At 39.4% G+C, this 16,014-nt stretch overlaps 1 protein-coding gene across 19 annotated transcripts in view; it reads left to right on the forward strand.

Annotated features, from left to right (window-relative positions):
* The window catches only part of afdna (afadin, adherens junction formation factor a), a 166,956-nt gene that overhangs the window by 141,135 nt on the left and 9,807 nt on the right, over nt 1–16,014 (forward strand). For 10 of the 19 annotated variants that reach the window (XM_065256271.2, XM_065256281.2, XM_065256273.2 and 7 more), the window contains 9 exons: nt 1,645–1,710; nt 5,401–5,474; nt 6,126–6,244; nt 6,505–6,696; nt 8,339–8,427; nt 8,689–8,874; nt 8,984–10,117; nt 12,371–12,406; nt 15,239–15,373. In XM_065256271.2, the coding sequence (XP_065112343.1) occupies nt 1,645–1,710; nt 5,401–5,474; nt 6,126–6,244; nt 6,505–6,696; nt 8,339–8,427; nt 8,689–8,874; nt 8,984–10,117; nt 12,371–12,406; nt 15,239–15,373 (2,031 nt within the window). Of the gene's footprint in view, nt 1–1,644; nt 1,711–5,400; nt 5,475–6,125; nt 6,245–6,504; nt 6,697–8,338; nt 8,428–8,688; nt 8,875–8,983; nt 10,118–12,370; nt 12,407–12,515; nt 12,717–15,238; nt 15,374–16,014 lie in introns of those variants that run through there. The other 9 variants (XM_065256275.2, XM_065256282.2, XM_065256284.2 and 6 more) reach the window with 2 other exon arrangements.

A 16,014-nucleotide genomic window follows, 5' to 3' on the forward strand; every position in this document is an offset into this window, starting at 1 on the left:
CTTTGAATGTTTTATAGGGGGTATTTCAGACTTAAAAAAAAATTTCTATTCAAAATTTATTTTTTTTTAAGCTGGTTTGCATTTCTGGTTTGCTAACTGGCATGACCTCAATCGTTTTGGGTGCTTATGTGCTTATCTTGATTTATATTTTTCTTACATTTGTGGTTGAATCATAAATGTTAACTTGACATTTCGGAGTGGTGTTCGTGTTACTGGTGTGTTTGAATTGAAGTTCATGTTTATGTGGCGGTGTAATGTAATGTGAGGTGATGGTCTGTGGTTGGCGTTGGCTTTATTTAACAGGGTGGAATAAAAGACATTGCTGCATTTCTCGGGCAGATTTTGTTACTGGGTTTCTGGTCAAATTACATCCCATCAGCAAACCTTTGGTTTTTCTCACTTATTTAATGCATATAAAAACAGTTTATGAGCAATGTGGCTCATTTAACAGTCAAATCAGGGTGATAACCAAACCTGTGATAAGGAAATTTATCAGATTGGGTGTAGCACTCACCTTACACAAGTTTTTCTTTCTGCTTCCAAAGGAAGTGAATTTTATTTAAATATGTAAAAGATATTTAATTGTAGAGTTCTCAATCCTAACCTGATTCAGACCTGTGGTTATGCGCATGGTTTTTATATAAAGGGAGCTGAAAACAACGCAGACCTCCAGGCATTCTGGGTAGGTTGAGTGAAGTTGAAGACTTGGGTGGCATGTGATTCAATAAATAGTTTTTGTTTTGTTCTCGGTGTGGTTATTTAAAGTATCATTTGAAGGATGACATGAATTTTTGTGGTCCAAACCTGGAATTTAAAAGTAAATATTGCACTGCTGAAAGGCAACTATCATCTCTACGCACATGAGCATATTTAAACATGGTGCCTCAAGATGCGTCACACTTTATTTGATGTCAGATCTTTCATTCATGTGTTTGTTTTGAATTAAATGGGATTAGACTAAATGACTGTTTTTTGGTTTAAATGGTTGCAAACTGTTTTGTTGTTTTGCTCTTTATTTGTTCAAATGTGAAGATTGCTGGGAATTTGATACACTCTGAATTTTATAGTCAAATTTTTTTACAGAACTACTGCCAGGGGATTTTCTTGCTGGAATAGCAAATCCAGGCCTTGAAAAAATGAATGTTTTGAAAAGCAGAAACCGCAGTAACGTAGATCCGCAAACTATTATTTTGATATTTCATAAGCCTTTAACAGGCCATTAGCCTCACCAAGTTGTTATGTGTTAGAATTCATTTAGAGCGTATAAGCTCTGTCAGTTAATCAGGAAAAGTCCCGTCTGTGTTTCAATGAATGGATTGTCTTATCCCAAAATGAACTTTTCTCCAGCATACCAGACGGCCAGTGTCGATTGATGACCTGACCTCAGTACATGATGAATTATTTAGAGCGGATACATAGAGGGTTAAATATGGCTGGACTGAACAAAAGTCTGAATTCATGAATGAGTATTTATGTGAATGTCTTCACGGCTGGCTTCAGATTTATGGAGCTTGATTCTTTTGTCCACTACAGTAAAGCAGCGAGAGGTTTCCTTATAGTGAATAGACTGCAAATTACTTCTGAATTAGATATCTGTAGTATTGGTGATTAAACTGTGCTCTTCATTTTGTCTTTGTTTTTTAGGGTGCCGGTCAGGACAAACTTGGCATTTACGTCAAGTCTGTTGTTAAAGGAGGTGCGGCGGACATGGTGAGTTCAGTTTGGCGAAAATATTTTAAAGTTCATGTGCATGTGTATTTGGACTCTCTTTAATGACATCATGCTCACATGAACTCTGGCATAAAGATCTTAACATCTACTTATTCATGTCATCACAGCAGGTTTGACAATGCATGTTCAGTTCTTTTAAAGGGGTCATGACGTGTGTTTTTTTATCATTTTATTGTTATGTTCCCTGAGGTGTACTTATAATATTAATAAAGGTTTTTTGCTAAAAACATACAAATGTAAGTAATTTATGGCAGCTTTTCATCCTCTGAAGAGGTCTGATTGGAGTGTTTCCCCTTTAACAGCATTCGACCTGGCTCGGTGTCCCGCCCACTTAGGGATGGGCGATATGACCAAAATAATAGTTTTTTATGTTATAATAAGTTTAATACCATAGAAATTTTCATAATTCTCACAAAACCTTATACAAGCATAAAAAGAAGCTCTCTAAAGATAAACAGTTAATGATAAAGGAATGATGATAAATAATTATGTATGTATATATTTTATTTAAGGTAGAAAATTTATTTAGTCAAGAGCAGTGAGAGATTTTCTCTTAATGCTTTTTGATAAATATGAGTGACAGACAGAAGCAAAATGAGGTTACTTCCCCTTTAAGATCAAAGTCCGGACACTATGTTATACATGCGTTTAGCTGTTCACTTTCTTTTAAAGGGATAGTTCGGCCAAAAATGATATTAAACCCATGATTTACTCACCCCCAAGCCGTCCGAGAAGCATACGTCCATCAATTTTCAGACAAACACATTTTCGGATATTTTAGAAAATGTTTTAGATCTTTCAGTTAATCAAATGTAAAGTTACAGGGTTCACTCCTTCAAGTCCACAAAATGTGCATCCATCCTTCACAAAATAAATCCAAATGGCTCCACGATGATAAACAAAGACCTTCTGAGGATAATCCGCACCGTTTTGTTGTAGAAATATCCACATTTAAAACTTTAAAAATGAAAATAACTAGCTTATGGTAACGCCGCCATCTTAGACTACTCTGTATTCAATATAATATTATCATTTACGTTGTGGAGCCATTTTGATTTTTTTTGTGAAGGATGGACTCTATTTTGTGGACTTAAAGGAGTGGACCACGTAACTTTACATTTGATTAACTGAAAGATCTAAGACATTTTCTAAAATAACTGCTAATGTGTTAGTCTGAAAAATGATGGACATATGCATCTCGGATGGCTTGGGGGTGAGTAAATCATTGGTTTAATATCTTTTTTGGCCGAACTATCCCTTTAAGCCCTAAATGGTTGTGTTTATTAGGATACTTGCAAAGACGGGAATTTTAACGCATATACAGTCTTGTTCAAAATAATAGCAGTACAATGTGACTAACCAGAATAATCAAGGTTTTTAGTATATTTTTTATTGCTACGTGGCAAACAAGTTACCAGTAGGTTCAGTAGATTCTCAGAAAACAAATGAGTCCCAGCATTCATGATATGCACGCTCTTAAGGCTGTGCAATTGGGCAATTAGTTGAATTAGTTGAAAGGGGTGTGTTCAAAAAAATAGCAGTGTGGCATTCAATCACTGAGGTCATCAATTTTGTGAAGAAACAGGTGTGAATCAGGTGGCCCCTATTTAAGGATGAAGCCAACACTTGTTGAACATGCATTTGAAAGCTGAGGAAAATGGGTCGTTCAAGACATTGTTCAGTAGAACAGCGTACTTTGATTAAAAAGTTGATTGGAGAGGGGAAAACCTATAAAGAGGTGCAAAAAATGATAGGCTGTTCAGCTAAAATGATCTCCAATGCCTTAAAATGGAGAGCAAAACCAGAGAGACGTGGAAGAAAACGGAAGACAACCATCAAAATGGATAGAAGAATAACCAGAATGGCAAAGGCTCAGCCAATGATCACCTCCAGGATGATCAAAGACAGTCTGGAGTTACCTGTAAGTACTGTGACAGTTAGAAGACGTCTATGTGAAGCTAATCTATTTTCAAGAATCCCCCGCAAAGTCCCTCTGTTAAAAAAAAGGCATGTGCAGAAGAGGTTACAATTTGCCAAAGAACACATCAACTGGCCTAAAGAGAAATGGAGGAACATTTTGTGGACTGATGAGAGTAAAATTGTTCTTTTTGGGTCCAAGGGCCACAGGCAGTTTGTGAGACGACCCCCAAACTCTGAATTCAAGTCACAGTACACAGTGAAGACAGTGAAGCATGGAGCATGATATGGGCATGTTTCTCCTACTATGGTGTTGGGCCTATTTATCGCATACCAGGGATCATGGATCAGTTTGCATATGTTAAAATACTTGAAGAGGTCATGTTGCCCTATGCTGAAGAGGACATGCCCTTGAAATGGTTGTTTCAACAAGACAATGACCCAAAACACACTAGTAAACGGGCAAAGTCTTGGTTCCAAACCAACAAAATTAATGTAATGGAGTGGCCAGCCCAATCACCAGACCTTAATCCAATTGAGAACTTGTGGGGTGATATCAAAAATGCTGTTTCTGAAGCAAAACCAAGAAATGTGAATGAATTGTGGAATGTTGTTAAAGAATCATGGAGTGGAATAACAGCTGAGAGGTGCCACAAGTTGGTTGACTCCATGCCACACAGATGTCAAGCAGTTTTAAAAAACTGTGGTCATACAACTAAATATTAGTTTAGTGATTCACAGGATTGCTAAATCCCAGAAAAAAAAATGTTTGTACAAAATAGTTTTGAGTTTGTACAGTCAAAGGTAGACACTGCTATTTTTTTGAACACACCCCTTTCAACTAATACCCCAATTGCACAGCCTTAAGAGCGTGCATATCATGAATGCTGGGTCTCATTTGTTTTCTGAGAATCTACTGAACCTACTGGTAACTTGTTTGCCACGTAGCAATAAAAAATATACTAAAAACCTTGATTATTCTGGTTAGTCACATTGTACTGCTATTATTTTGAACAATACTGTATATATTTAAGGCCAATAAACCGGGAAAAATGCTCACAAGCAGCAGTTGCGCAACATGCGCGCTCCTCACACACAGAAAGAGTGCGCGCATAGATCTGTTGTTTGTGTTTCAATGGCTTAAAATAACTTGTTTTAAAACGGCGGTGCTTAAATACTTTTACAAATGTTACCTTTTTTGTGACCACGTGCAGAGGAGCACGTAACCTCGATAGAGACGACAATCCAAAATCTCTACCGGTTGACAAATTTCTACCCGATAATCATGTCTACCGGTTTATCGCCCACTTCTATACTACATGCTGGCCCTAAAACTGGAGTTTCACTACAGAAACAGTTTTTCAGACTGGCTTTTTAAACACATAGTGTATTTATTCATGTCTAAGAATCTCACTTGATTCCAAATGTCATGACCCCTTAAAATATTTTTGTAATCCTAAAACTTTCAGGTTAAAATTAGATTTTAAATCCCAGATTTTCAATGTGGATTTATGAATCCCGCTGTATCTGGAGCCCATAATATCATAGAGACTAAAGAATGAGCTCTTTTCACCTGGGGCAACCACTACAGACATCTTAGCTACTTCATAGCATGATAACTGTTGTGTCCACACCTGAGCATTGTGGCAATGAGTTTTGCATGGGCAAGATCCAAAGCTTTTAAGTAAATGTAAAAATCTAGATTTGCTCTTTTATTGTTTTGACTCGTGTCTTGTTTATAATTTTTTTAAGGATGGCCGTCTGTCTGCCGGTGATCAGTTACTCAGCGTGGATGGACGTAGTCTGGTTGGCCTCTCACAGGAAAGGTAATTTTTCAGTCATATCCAAAATAATGACTTCTGCGGAAAGGTATTTTAAAGATTTTGAAAAGGACTTACAGATAAAGCATGCAATATCCGGCTACAATGAAGTCCAATAAACAAAATAATTGCAATTTTATTTAAGTGGAATAAGTTTTTCTAGTGGTTTGTCTTGTAATTATCAACAATCCATTCTTGTATTTAAAATGTAATTTAAACTGTGTTTAAATACTTTTGGGTTTTCAGAGTCAAACGGTTTAAAACTTGTGTTTCTGTCCCAAAAGCTTTTTATACATTGCGAGTTTAGCTTTGATATCAAGCGCAATTGATGAACTGTGGATTGGAGTTAAATGAGATGCACATGGCTCATTACGTTTTTATGACTAAATGGGCAAAGCTCGAGTTGCCATTATGATCCGTCACAACATTGTTCTCCGAGATACTTTTGCATGATTTCCAAACAAAATGTTTTGTGGTGTATTAAAGAATTTGTCTCTTTGTCTCACGACATTGTGGGATTGCACGAGTAAACTCCAGTACTTTTAGTTATGTCGCATGTCAGTATCAATTCCCATCCCTACTTTTAAATGGAAAATCACAGTCTTCTGCATTATGTATGTCTGACACGTACTCATAAGATGTCCTCTGTCTCTATAGGGCAGCAGAACTGATGACACGAACCGGCTCAGTCGTAACGCTCGAGGTGGCCAAGCAGGGAGCCATTTACCATGGACTGGCCACGCTCCTCAACCAGCCCTCCCCAATGATGCAGCGCGGTAAGCACATCACATAAATGCGGCACTAATGTGGCACAAATGCATCCTAGCTTGACTAATTCCATACAGAAGTGGAAATGTTTTGGATCTGGCGCCCCACCCGCACAGCAGATTGTTAAATTCAAGTGTTTTTTACATGTCTGCAGTAAATGTCTTATTTATTGATTTTAGGGCATTATTACACACCGTTCAGATCAGAGCGTTAGTTTGGGCACTTTCCCTGTACTGCATTTTGTCTCATTTAAGTCTCTTCTCATCAGCCTCAGACCGTGGACGTGGTGACAAAGGGAAGATGAGACCAAAGAGCGAGGGCTTTGAACTGTACAACAACTCAGTGCAAAACGGTTCACCGGAGAGCCCTCAGGGAACGTGGGACGCTTATCCCGAACCAAAGAAAGACGACCGCTTACTGAAGAACCGTGCAGATCACAGATCCAGCCCCAATGTGGCCAGTAAGTTAAGACAGTACCATGTGACTATAAAAATATTATATAAATGGTTGTAAATACATGTATAAGGAATCCCAAAAAATGAGTTTTATTGTTGAACAAACACCTAATTATTTGGAAGACATCCATAGAGATATTTTACATACATTGACAGTTCATGGTGACCACAGACGAGATCTAAATGACCCCAAAAATTAATCCAATTATTAACGTTTAACGTTTGGGCTGTTTACATATAGATATTGCATGATTTATAGCAGTGATCTTCAACCTTTTTAAGCCCAAGGACCCCTAATGGATATATAGAGGAGGAGCAGGGACCCCCAATACATGTATTAATTTAAGACTGGATTTGCATAAATGTTGTGATGGTTAAATTACAAAGATATTAATATAATAATTTCTGGCACACTAAATATAACATTTTACGCATCAAATATATACATACATATATATTCAATATACTGTAAAACATGCATTTTTCTTTTTCAGCTTTTTTCTTTCTCTTAAGACATTAATGGCAGTGTTTATGAGCATTTTGACGCGTGTTTAAGGCCGATAAAGCAGCAAAAATCCCCCAAGCTCAATGAGCAGTGAATGCGCAGCTGTTTGTATTTCAACGGCACTGTAATTTTAAGACAAGTGATTTTAAGTTTGCGTGTAAATTTTACGTTTTCGTGACATGGGCGCGTAACCTTGATAGAGACAATAGTCCAAAACCTCTACCAGTTGACACATTTCTACTGGTTTATCATACCTAACGTTTTTTTGGCTACCCTTAAAGGGACACTCCACTTTTTTTGAAAATATGCTCATTTTCCAGATCCCCTAGATTTAAACATTTGATTTTTATCGTTTTGGAATCCATTCAGCTGATCTCCGGGTCTGGCGCTAGCACTTTTAGCATAGCTTAGCATAATCCATTGAATCTGATTAGACCATTAGCATCATGCTCAAAAATAACCAAAGAGTTTCGATATTTTTCCTATTTAAAACTTGACTCTTCTGTAGTTACATCGTGTATTAAGATTGATGGAAAATTTAAATTTGCGATTTTCTAGGCCGATATTGCTAGGAACTATCCTCTCATTCTGGCGTAATAATCAAGGACTTTGCTGCCTTACCATAGCTGCAGGAGACGCAATGATATTGCGCAGTGCCCGAAAGTAGTCCCTTGGTAACTTTCAATAGCAGGGGACTATTTTCGGGCATTGCGTAATATCATTGTGCCTGCTGCACCCATGTTCGCGCAGCAAAGTCCTTGAATTTTCTGTCGGTCTTAGTACACAATGTAACTACAGAAGAGTCAAGTTTTAAACTCTTTGGTTATTTTTAAGCCTGATGCTAATGGTCTAATTTGATTCAATGGATTATGCTAAGCTATGCTAATAGTGGTACCGCCAGACCTGAAGACCAGCTGAATGGATTCCAAAATGGTAAAAAACAAAAGTTTAACTCTAGGGGAGCTGGAAAATGAGCAGATAAAAAAAAATTGTCGCTTTAAAAGTAATATGGTGCATTAGTCTTGTGAACCACATTTATAGTCCTTTGATGATGTTAATGTTTTTTTTAGGTGGTCACTATTAACTATCATTGTATATTAATATTGTAAAGAACGTGTGTAATGTGTACTTCTTTCCCTAAGACCAGGCACCGAGTCCAGGAGGGAAACCTGTCTACCCAGGAGCACCAGGAAAGATCACGTCAGTCTCAACAGGGAATCTCTGCCCTGATGTGAGTTGACCCAATTAATCACCACCTCCCTCTTAAAATTAAATTAATGTTGTGTTCTTGATGTAATTAATCCTAATCATGTCTGTAACCACAAGCTGTTGATTGGTTAGTCACCGTTTGTTGTACATTCCTCCGTGATTCATTCATGTAGTTTCCATCAAATAGTTTCCGTGATCACAGCCTGTTACCAATAATGCACACAGAAAGTGAATTCAGTTTCACAACTTATTCCCGTCTCTCTTTATCTTGCGTGTCCAACAGGAGGAGCCGTCACCACCTCGTCCAGAGGCATATCCAATTCCCACTCAGACTTACCCAAGAGATTATTTCACATTTCCAGCTCCTAAATCTCAGGACCGGGTAGGCCCTGGCCAGCCCTGGCAAAATAATGAACCAGAGCCTCTTCCCCCAATGGACAACCACACTAACAACAACATGGCTATGCCGGTCAGTCTTTGGTTAAATATTAAGTTTAATGTGGCTTTCTGGTGCAACTAGGTTGATGATATTGTGTGCATGAAAGATGAATCTCACTGTTGTCATTGTACTCTGTTAGCGGGTGGCGCGGTCTCAGGAGGAGCTGTCCGACGTGCCAGCGGGATATCCAGGTGAGCGTATGCGGCAGGAAGATCTGATGCACCTGCAGCATCATGAGGTGGAGTACCAGCGAGGAGGCGGTGAGCCCTGGAACAACCAGGCGTCATCCTCCGTGGAGTCCAGCACCTCCAGCCAGGAGCACCTCAATTTTTCATCGTCCTCCGCCTCCAGAAGCCAGGGCAACCACAAGAGCGGCCCTGGTCGCTGGAAGACCCCAATCCCTCCCCATTCCGGGCCGGTCTCTCAGCCCTCCCGTGCGGACCTCCCTCCTCCCCCTCCTCCTCCACCTGCACACTACGAATACGAACCGCAGGCCGACCTGCCTCTCCCACCTCCCCCCACTGCCTTGCAGCAGCAAGCAGCGGCCGCTGCCGCCTTGGCCGACCGCAAGAAACGGGAGGAGCAACAGCGCTGGTATGAAAAGGAAAAAGCTCGGCTTGAAGAGGAGCGTGAGAGAAAGAGACGAGACCAGGAGAGGAAGTTGGTGCAGATTCGTAACCCGAGCGTCTCCGGACCCCCCGCGCACAACAACCAGCACGGCCCCCTACCGCCCGCCCCGCAGCACCAGCAAATGCCCCATAACCAGCCCCCCACACCAGGACAGATGCCCCAACAGTACATGCCACCAGTACAACCGCCTAAACCGCAGCCAGCTCGACCCGATAAGCTCTCCAGCCTCCCGCGCCAGACATCGCAACCCCAGGACACCGTAATCCGGGATCTCCAACCCCAGCAGCAGCCGCGAACCATCGAACGGCGTGATTTGCAGTACGTCACCATCAGTAATGAGGAGCTGAGCGCCAGCGACAGCCTGTCACCCGACCCCTGGAAGAGGGATGCCCGTGAGAAACTGGAGAAACAGCAGCAGCTTCACATCGTAGACCTCCTGGACAAAGAGATCCAGGATCTGCAGGCCAAGCCCGACCGCACGGCGGAGGACAACGACCGGCTGCGCAAACTTATGCTGGAGTGGCAGTTCCAGAAGAGACTGCAGGAGTCCAAGCAGAACGAAGAGGATGAGGAGGAAGAGGACGATGAAGATGTAGACACCACGCTAATAATGCAGAGACTGGAGGCGGAGAAGAGAGCACGGGTAAGGAATTTGGATATTTGATGGGGTGCATATGAAATCGTTAATTGTGCCTTTTCTTAAAGGGATAGTTCACCCAAATATGAAAATTCTGTCTTTTTTATCGTCATGTTGTTCTAAACCTGATTTTCTTTTTTCTGATGAACACAAAAAAGATATTTTGATAAATGATGGTAAGCACACAGCTAATAGTAACTATTGACTTCCATAGTAGGAAAAACAAATACGATGGAATTCAATGGGTACCATCAACTGTGTGCTTACCATCATTAATCGAAATATTTTCTTCATCTTTTATCACAATATTTCCATATTTGTTTTCCTACTATTTTTACTATACTTACTACTATACTTTTGTGTTCTTCAGAAATAAGAAATTCATACAGGTTTAGTTCAACATGAGGATGAGTAAATGATGACAGAATTTAAATTTTTGGGTGAACTATCCCTTTAATGTAATTTTTAATTAAAATGAAAAAAATATTGTCTTCAGCTCTAAAACAACTTTTCTTTTTGGCTGATGTCACTGAGGCCGTTTGCATAGATGTGAGCAATAGGAATGCACCGAATCCGAATACCGAATCCTACTCGCATCCTTATTCCATTAACACAGTAAAACACATTACTGAAGTAAACAACGTCCACAATAGTGTATTTTTCATTTTATTTAATTTTAACTGTAAAAAAAGGATAGGCAACATTATGCCAGGATGACAAGTGGGAAAACCTATTTTGACAATTACCATAAGCCTATGCATAATAAAAGCAATGCGGTGCGACACGCTCGTTTTTCCAGGTGCGTCCGCGAAATGTGAACCGCCCCTAAGGCTCACCGAAAGAAAACGCTTATCTCCACGTCAGCACCCGATGTGTGTAATCAACGGCCGCGTGACTTCGACCAGCGTATCGCAAGCCTAGGGTTCGGTTCGATGAAAAAAAATCTAGGATTCGTCCGAACCCCGTAAAAAAGCCCAGTATTCGGCCGAATCCGAATCCTGGATTCGGTGCATCCCTAGTGAGCAACACAGAAAATTTTAGGTTAACCTATAGTGAAATAGATGTATAGTTTCATGTGGAGTTTAAGTGCCATAGGCTGCATTTTATCCAGCAATCGGTTTAAGATTAGCGTAGATAAGTTAAAAAGGAAAGTTTGAGTTCAAAAAGTAAGAATAGGAAATTCTATCCTTGTTGTGTAGTCGAGGTCAGTTGTTGTTAGTAAACGTTGCATTAACGTTTCAGTGAGAACGACTGGTGGTGGATTTGTGACTTTCTCATCTAATGACTAACCTGAAATTCCCTACATTAGTCTCGCCGTTATAATGAATGTTTTTCCATATGCTCCTGCAACATGCCTATGCCATTGCTTTTCCATGCCGCACTGCTGACGCCGCATTCGCTGCGCTGATGGAGCGGAGAAACGTGGCTTTCTGATGCCAAGCACTGGACAAACCTCCAATGCTTGAACCAGCATCAACCTGCCCGGTCCGGATCAATGCATCTCTCCTGAGCTCATCTCTCATTATAATTTAATATTCATTAACTTAAATCCTCTAAAATCAGTACAGAGCCATTTCTGACCTATAACCAACCAATCATTTGATCAAACGATGAATCATACCAACATGATTTCTAACAAAACATAATCATTTATTATCAGACACATGAAGCCAGAGATGATTCACGGTGGAGAATCAGGACGATTGATTCTGTTAGCAACTAGGACTGGGCGATATAGATTGGGTATATCACCCAGTCCTAAATATATATAAGATCATTGCTTGAACATTTTAAGTTCAACCTCTAGACTTCTGTTTGGGCTGGTGTGTGTGGCGTTTTTACACATGGCTTGTTAAATCAACATCGAACATCTACACACACCAGCCCCTCAAGTCTACTACCGTTTGCCATAACTGCTGTCACAGAGTCTGCCGTGTCGAGAGCGACGATATTCCGACATCTCCTTTGAGGAGTCGGCAGGTCGAGCCGTCTAAGGGAAGGTCAAAGCCTGCATGTGGTTGAAGGAAAAATTTTGTCTGAAGGAATTCTTCACTAGTTCGAGTGTTTGTGAAAGGGAAAGTGGGCGCTAGTCGGACCAAAGTTGCCTTGGAATGTTTCTGGCAGGACGTCGCCGCGTCCCAGCCCGCAGCGGCAGTGTTTTTTTATCTTTTTAATACCCCTCCTTTATTTCTTGATTTAATCTCTCTTTCTCCCACCCACCCACTTGGTTGGTCTTTACGGTTTGTTTGTCTCCTGCAGCAGACTGCTGTACCAGCAATCTCTGTTCTAGACTTGGTATGTTCTTTACGCTCTTTAATTCTCTTCCTGTTTCGGCTCCACCTGTGTCTCCTCTTGTTCACTACTTACCCCTTCATTCGGCTGTGGCGTGCTCCATGTTATTTAGAGAGATGTGCCACTCTTCAAGCAGGGATGCCATCATGGGGAATCCATCTTGGGATGTTCATTGTTTAAGTATTTGTGCTTCACTTAAAAAATGCTGCTTTGGAACAATGTCTACAAAATCAGCCTAATTTAGGGAACATTTGATTAGGAATCTTTAAGACTGAAGTATACAGGTGATTATATAATTGCAGGTACATTCTGTGTCTTTATTATGTGTATGTAAAGCGTCCTTGAGCTCTGGAAAGGCGCTATATAAATAAAACTTATTATTATTATTATTATGTAACACCCAAACTTTGGCTGGATTCTAGTCTGATATCAGCATTTACACTTGGCAAAACAATTCAAGGTAGACATACTAACTCAGGACAGCTTAAACCACAGAGGAAGAAAAATTTTGTGATATGCAATGGACACAGACAAAATGATTATACAAGATTATAGAGCTTTATTTCTGTAACAAGACATAAAACTTCAACATAACTCCATTAAGCAGAGTCGTTGTCCTCCATTGCACTGCTAAGAAGTGGCATGTGATCGCGGGTGGCGTCCACCCGAGTTGACGTAATTTGGACAAGAAGATTTTCAGTTATATAGACGGTTTCAGCAGTAACAACATAAACAAGCGGCTGTCGTGGTCCGCACGTAACTTCCGGTAAACTCCGCTAAGAATAAATAACAACAAAGTTCTTTAAACGTAGTTTATTTATATATCAAGCAAAAAATCAACACATAGATTACCTAGGAAACCAAAACATTTGTTATTTTCAACGAGGCATTTGTTCGAGAGATCAGTTTAGCAACTAGTCAGACCATTAAAAAAACGAAACCGAAGTAAAGTGTTTCCAGACGTGTATTGCGTCAGCGCATATGCGTCCGATGAAACCGTCTATAAGACACTTTTTAAAGAATTGACCAGATTATTGAAATACTCAATATACAGAAAATATACAGAAATATTGAAAAAGCAGAAAAAAAATATGACTTTGGACACCAAATGTACCTGCAATTATATATTCACCATATAATTTCTGGGACACTATCGTCATTAAACAGATTTGCTTACAAAATGATTGTATTCAACAAGTATTTTAACATGTAAAAATGTACACTTAAGCTTTAAAGCCTAGTGCACACTACAATCCTATTGTTTATTTGTTTTTTTTAAGTTTGCAACTATTCTGTTAAAAAAAAAATTTCTAGAAAACTTGACTCTTTTGTGACACTATCACACGTTTTCCAACAAATAAGAGACCGCAAAAGAGCAACAAAACTGTAACTGCACTTTCATTAGGGTTTTCCGCAAAACTTTTGTCTAAATGTCGACAAAAAAACTCTCTGATGTTATGCGATTAAAACGCATTGAACGCACTATGGTGTGTTCGACATTTAAGTATACAAGTTGAGTCATAATAAATAAAGTGAAGTGACACGGGTAATAAGTATTGAACCCACTTTATTTAATACTTTTTAGAAAAGCTTATGTTGGTGATTACAGCTTCTAGATGCCTCCGATAGGGGGCTGGGTTTCTCTCTTTATACTGACAGATTTCAGGTGATCTACTGGCTTTCTATGCCATTTTCCACCTTGTTTGCATACTTATTCCCTGTGTCATTTCACTTTATTTATTATGACTCAACTTGTATACATTAATGTTCAGATTTTTTTGTATGAATTCAATATTTGGCTTTATGGCTACATCTGGTGGAAATTTTGTGTCAGTAGCCCACTTAAAAATCCCCTTACTGATAAAAATGCTGATGTGTCAAATACTTATTTTCCTCGCTGTATACCTGTGCAACTTAAGACTGGTTTTGTGGTCCAGGGTCATAAAGAAGATGAGAAGAATGTAGACGAAGATGATATATGCATCACCTTTTAATGCGTGTAAGGCAATAGTAGTGTGCACTTATGCTTGCCAATGAAAAATAAACATGCTAGAAACCAACCAAATAAATAAAAACTTGTTTAGGTTCTGAGATAATTAAAGCTCTGCTGGTTTCTGCAGGCGTTGTTTCAGTGCAGTTTGATATTTGATGAGCGGGCCGGCGCATGCGTTTTACCCGCCTGTCTCTCCGGCCCAAGGCTTGTCTGCATGCGGGTTTCATGAACGTGCCGTGATCATCATTCCTGTCTCTCCGCTTCACTCATCACTGCTCTGCGTTTCCTTCATGGTTTTCTCTGCTGGGTGTTTTGGGGGTTTTCTCTTTCCTGTCAGATTACAGGTCATGTTTCTTTCATTTGTATTTCCAGTAAGAGGGAAAAGATGTTTTGTGCGTTTGAAATGTGTTGTGTATAAAACGTGAGGTGTTTGGATTACTTATTCTGTAGACGTGTGGAAACGCTGCAGTTGTCAGTAAGTTTTGCATGCGACTGTATTTGTGCATGTCGTTGTGTTTCCTGCATACTGTGCAGGGGTCGAGTCTACTCACAAAAAATATCAAAGAAGTAGTATAAATTATATAGTGTATAATAATACTGTAATCTATACAAAAGTATTTTGAGCTTTTTTAAGTTTATAAGTGGGCTTTATAAGTGTTAAATTTTTTAATCAATAAAGTTTAATGTAAATTCAGACTTTATTTAACCATACATTAACTTTATACACATTGATGCTTTAAATTAAAGCGATATGATACAAATTGAATGGTTGGGCATCAGAATTCATTTCTTTCATCACCTCCAATGTTTTAAACTCATATATGTATCGTACACCTGCTCAGCTACAGGATGAAGAGCGTAGACGAAAACAACAGCTGGAGGAGATCCGCAGACGTGAGGCGGAAGAACGAGCTAAACAAGAGGAAGAGAGACGTTGGCGAGAGGAAGAGAGAGCCAGACGAGAAGTCGATGAGAAGGTACTGTGATCGAAACGGAGCAACGACAACTAGAAACTTTTTATATGTAGTTGCATGCGTATGTATAGACGTAACACATATTATAAAGTTTTGATGATAAATTGCTTTAATGTATAAATGTAATTGTTCGGTAGATAATTGCAGTCACATATGGAAAGCAGATTATTACCGTCTTGAAGTTTTCTCTTTTAAGCAGGCCCTGGAAACTCAAGTCATGACATTAGCAGATTCGCTTAATGAAGGAGTTTGATTAGTTGATATAATTAAAGTTTAGCTTCAAGAACTCGCAGTGATCTCAGTTTTATTTGAGGCAGAATCTTTGAAGTTTTATGTATACATGAAACGGGCAGATGTAGTCGGCTTTGGGTCTCGCTAATGCTGAATTTTTAAGTATTCGTCTGTTTTTCGATGTGGACTGGTCCTTGCGATCTTTTTAAGTGGATGTGATTAGAAAGAACAGCTGATGTTTAACACGTCAGGCTGTACGAAATCACAAGCACTTTAAAATGTTGATCTACAGTGTATATACAGAGTATACTCTTAAAGGATTAGTCAATTTTCTTAAAAAAATCTAGATAATTTAGATGTCTCAAAATGTTGATGTCTTATGTTTTTTGAGGAAAACATTCCAGGATTTTTCT

This window comes from Paramisgurnus dabryanus, chromosome 12, assembly GCF_030506205.2.
Source record: "Paramisgurnus dabryanus chromosome 12, PD_genome_1.1, whole genome shotgun sequence".
Taxonomy (NCBI): Eukaryota; Metazoa; Chordata; class Actinopteri; order Cypriniformes; family Cobitidae; genus Paramisgurnus; species Paramisgurnus dabryanus.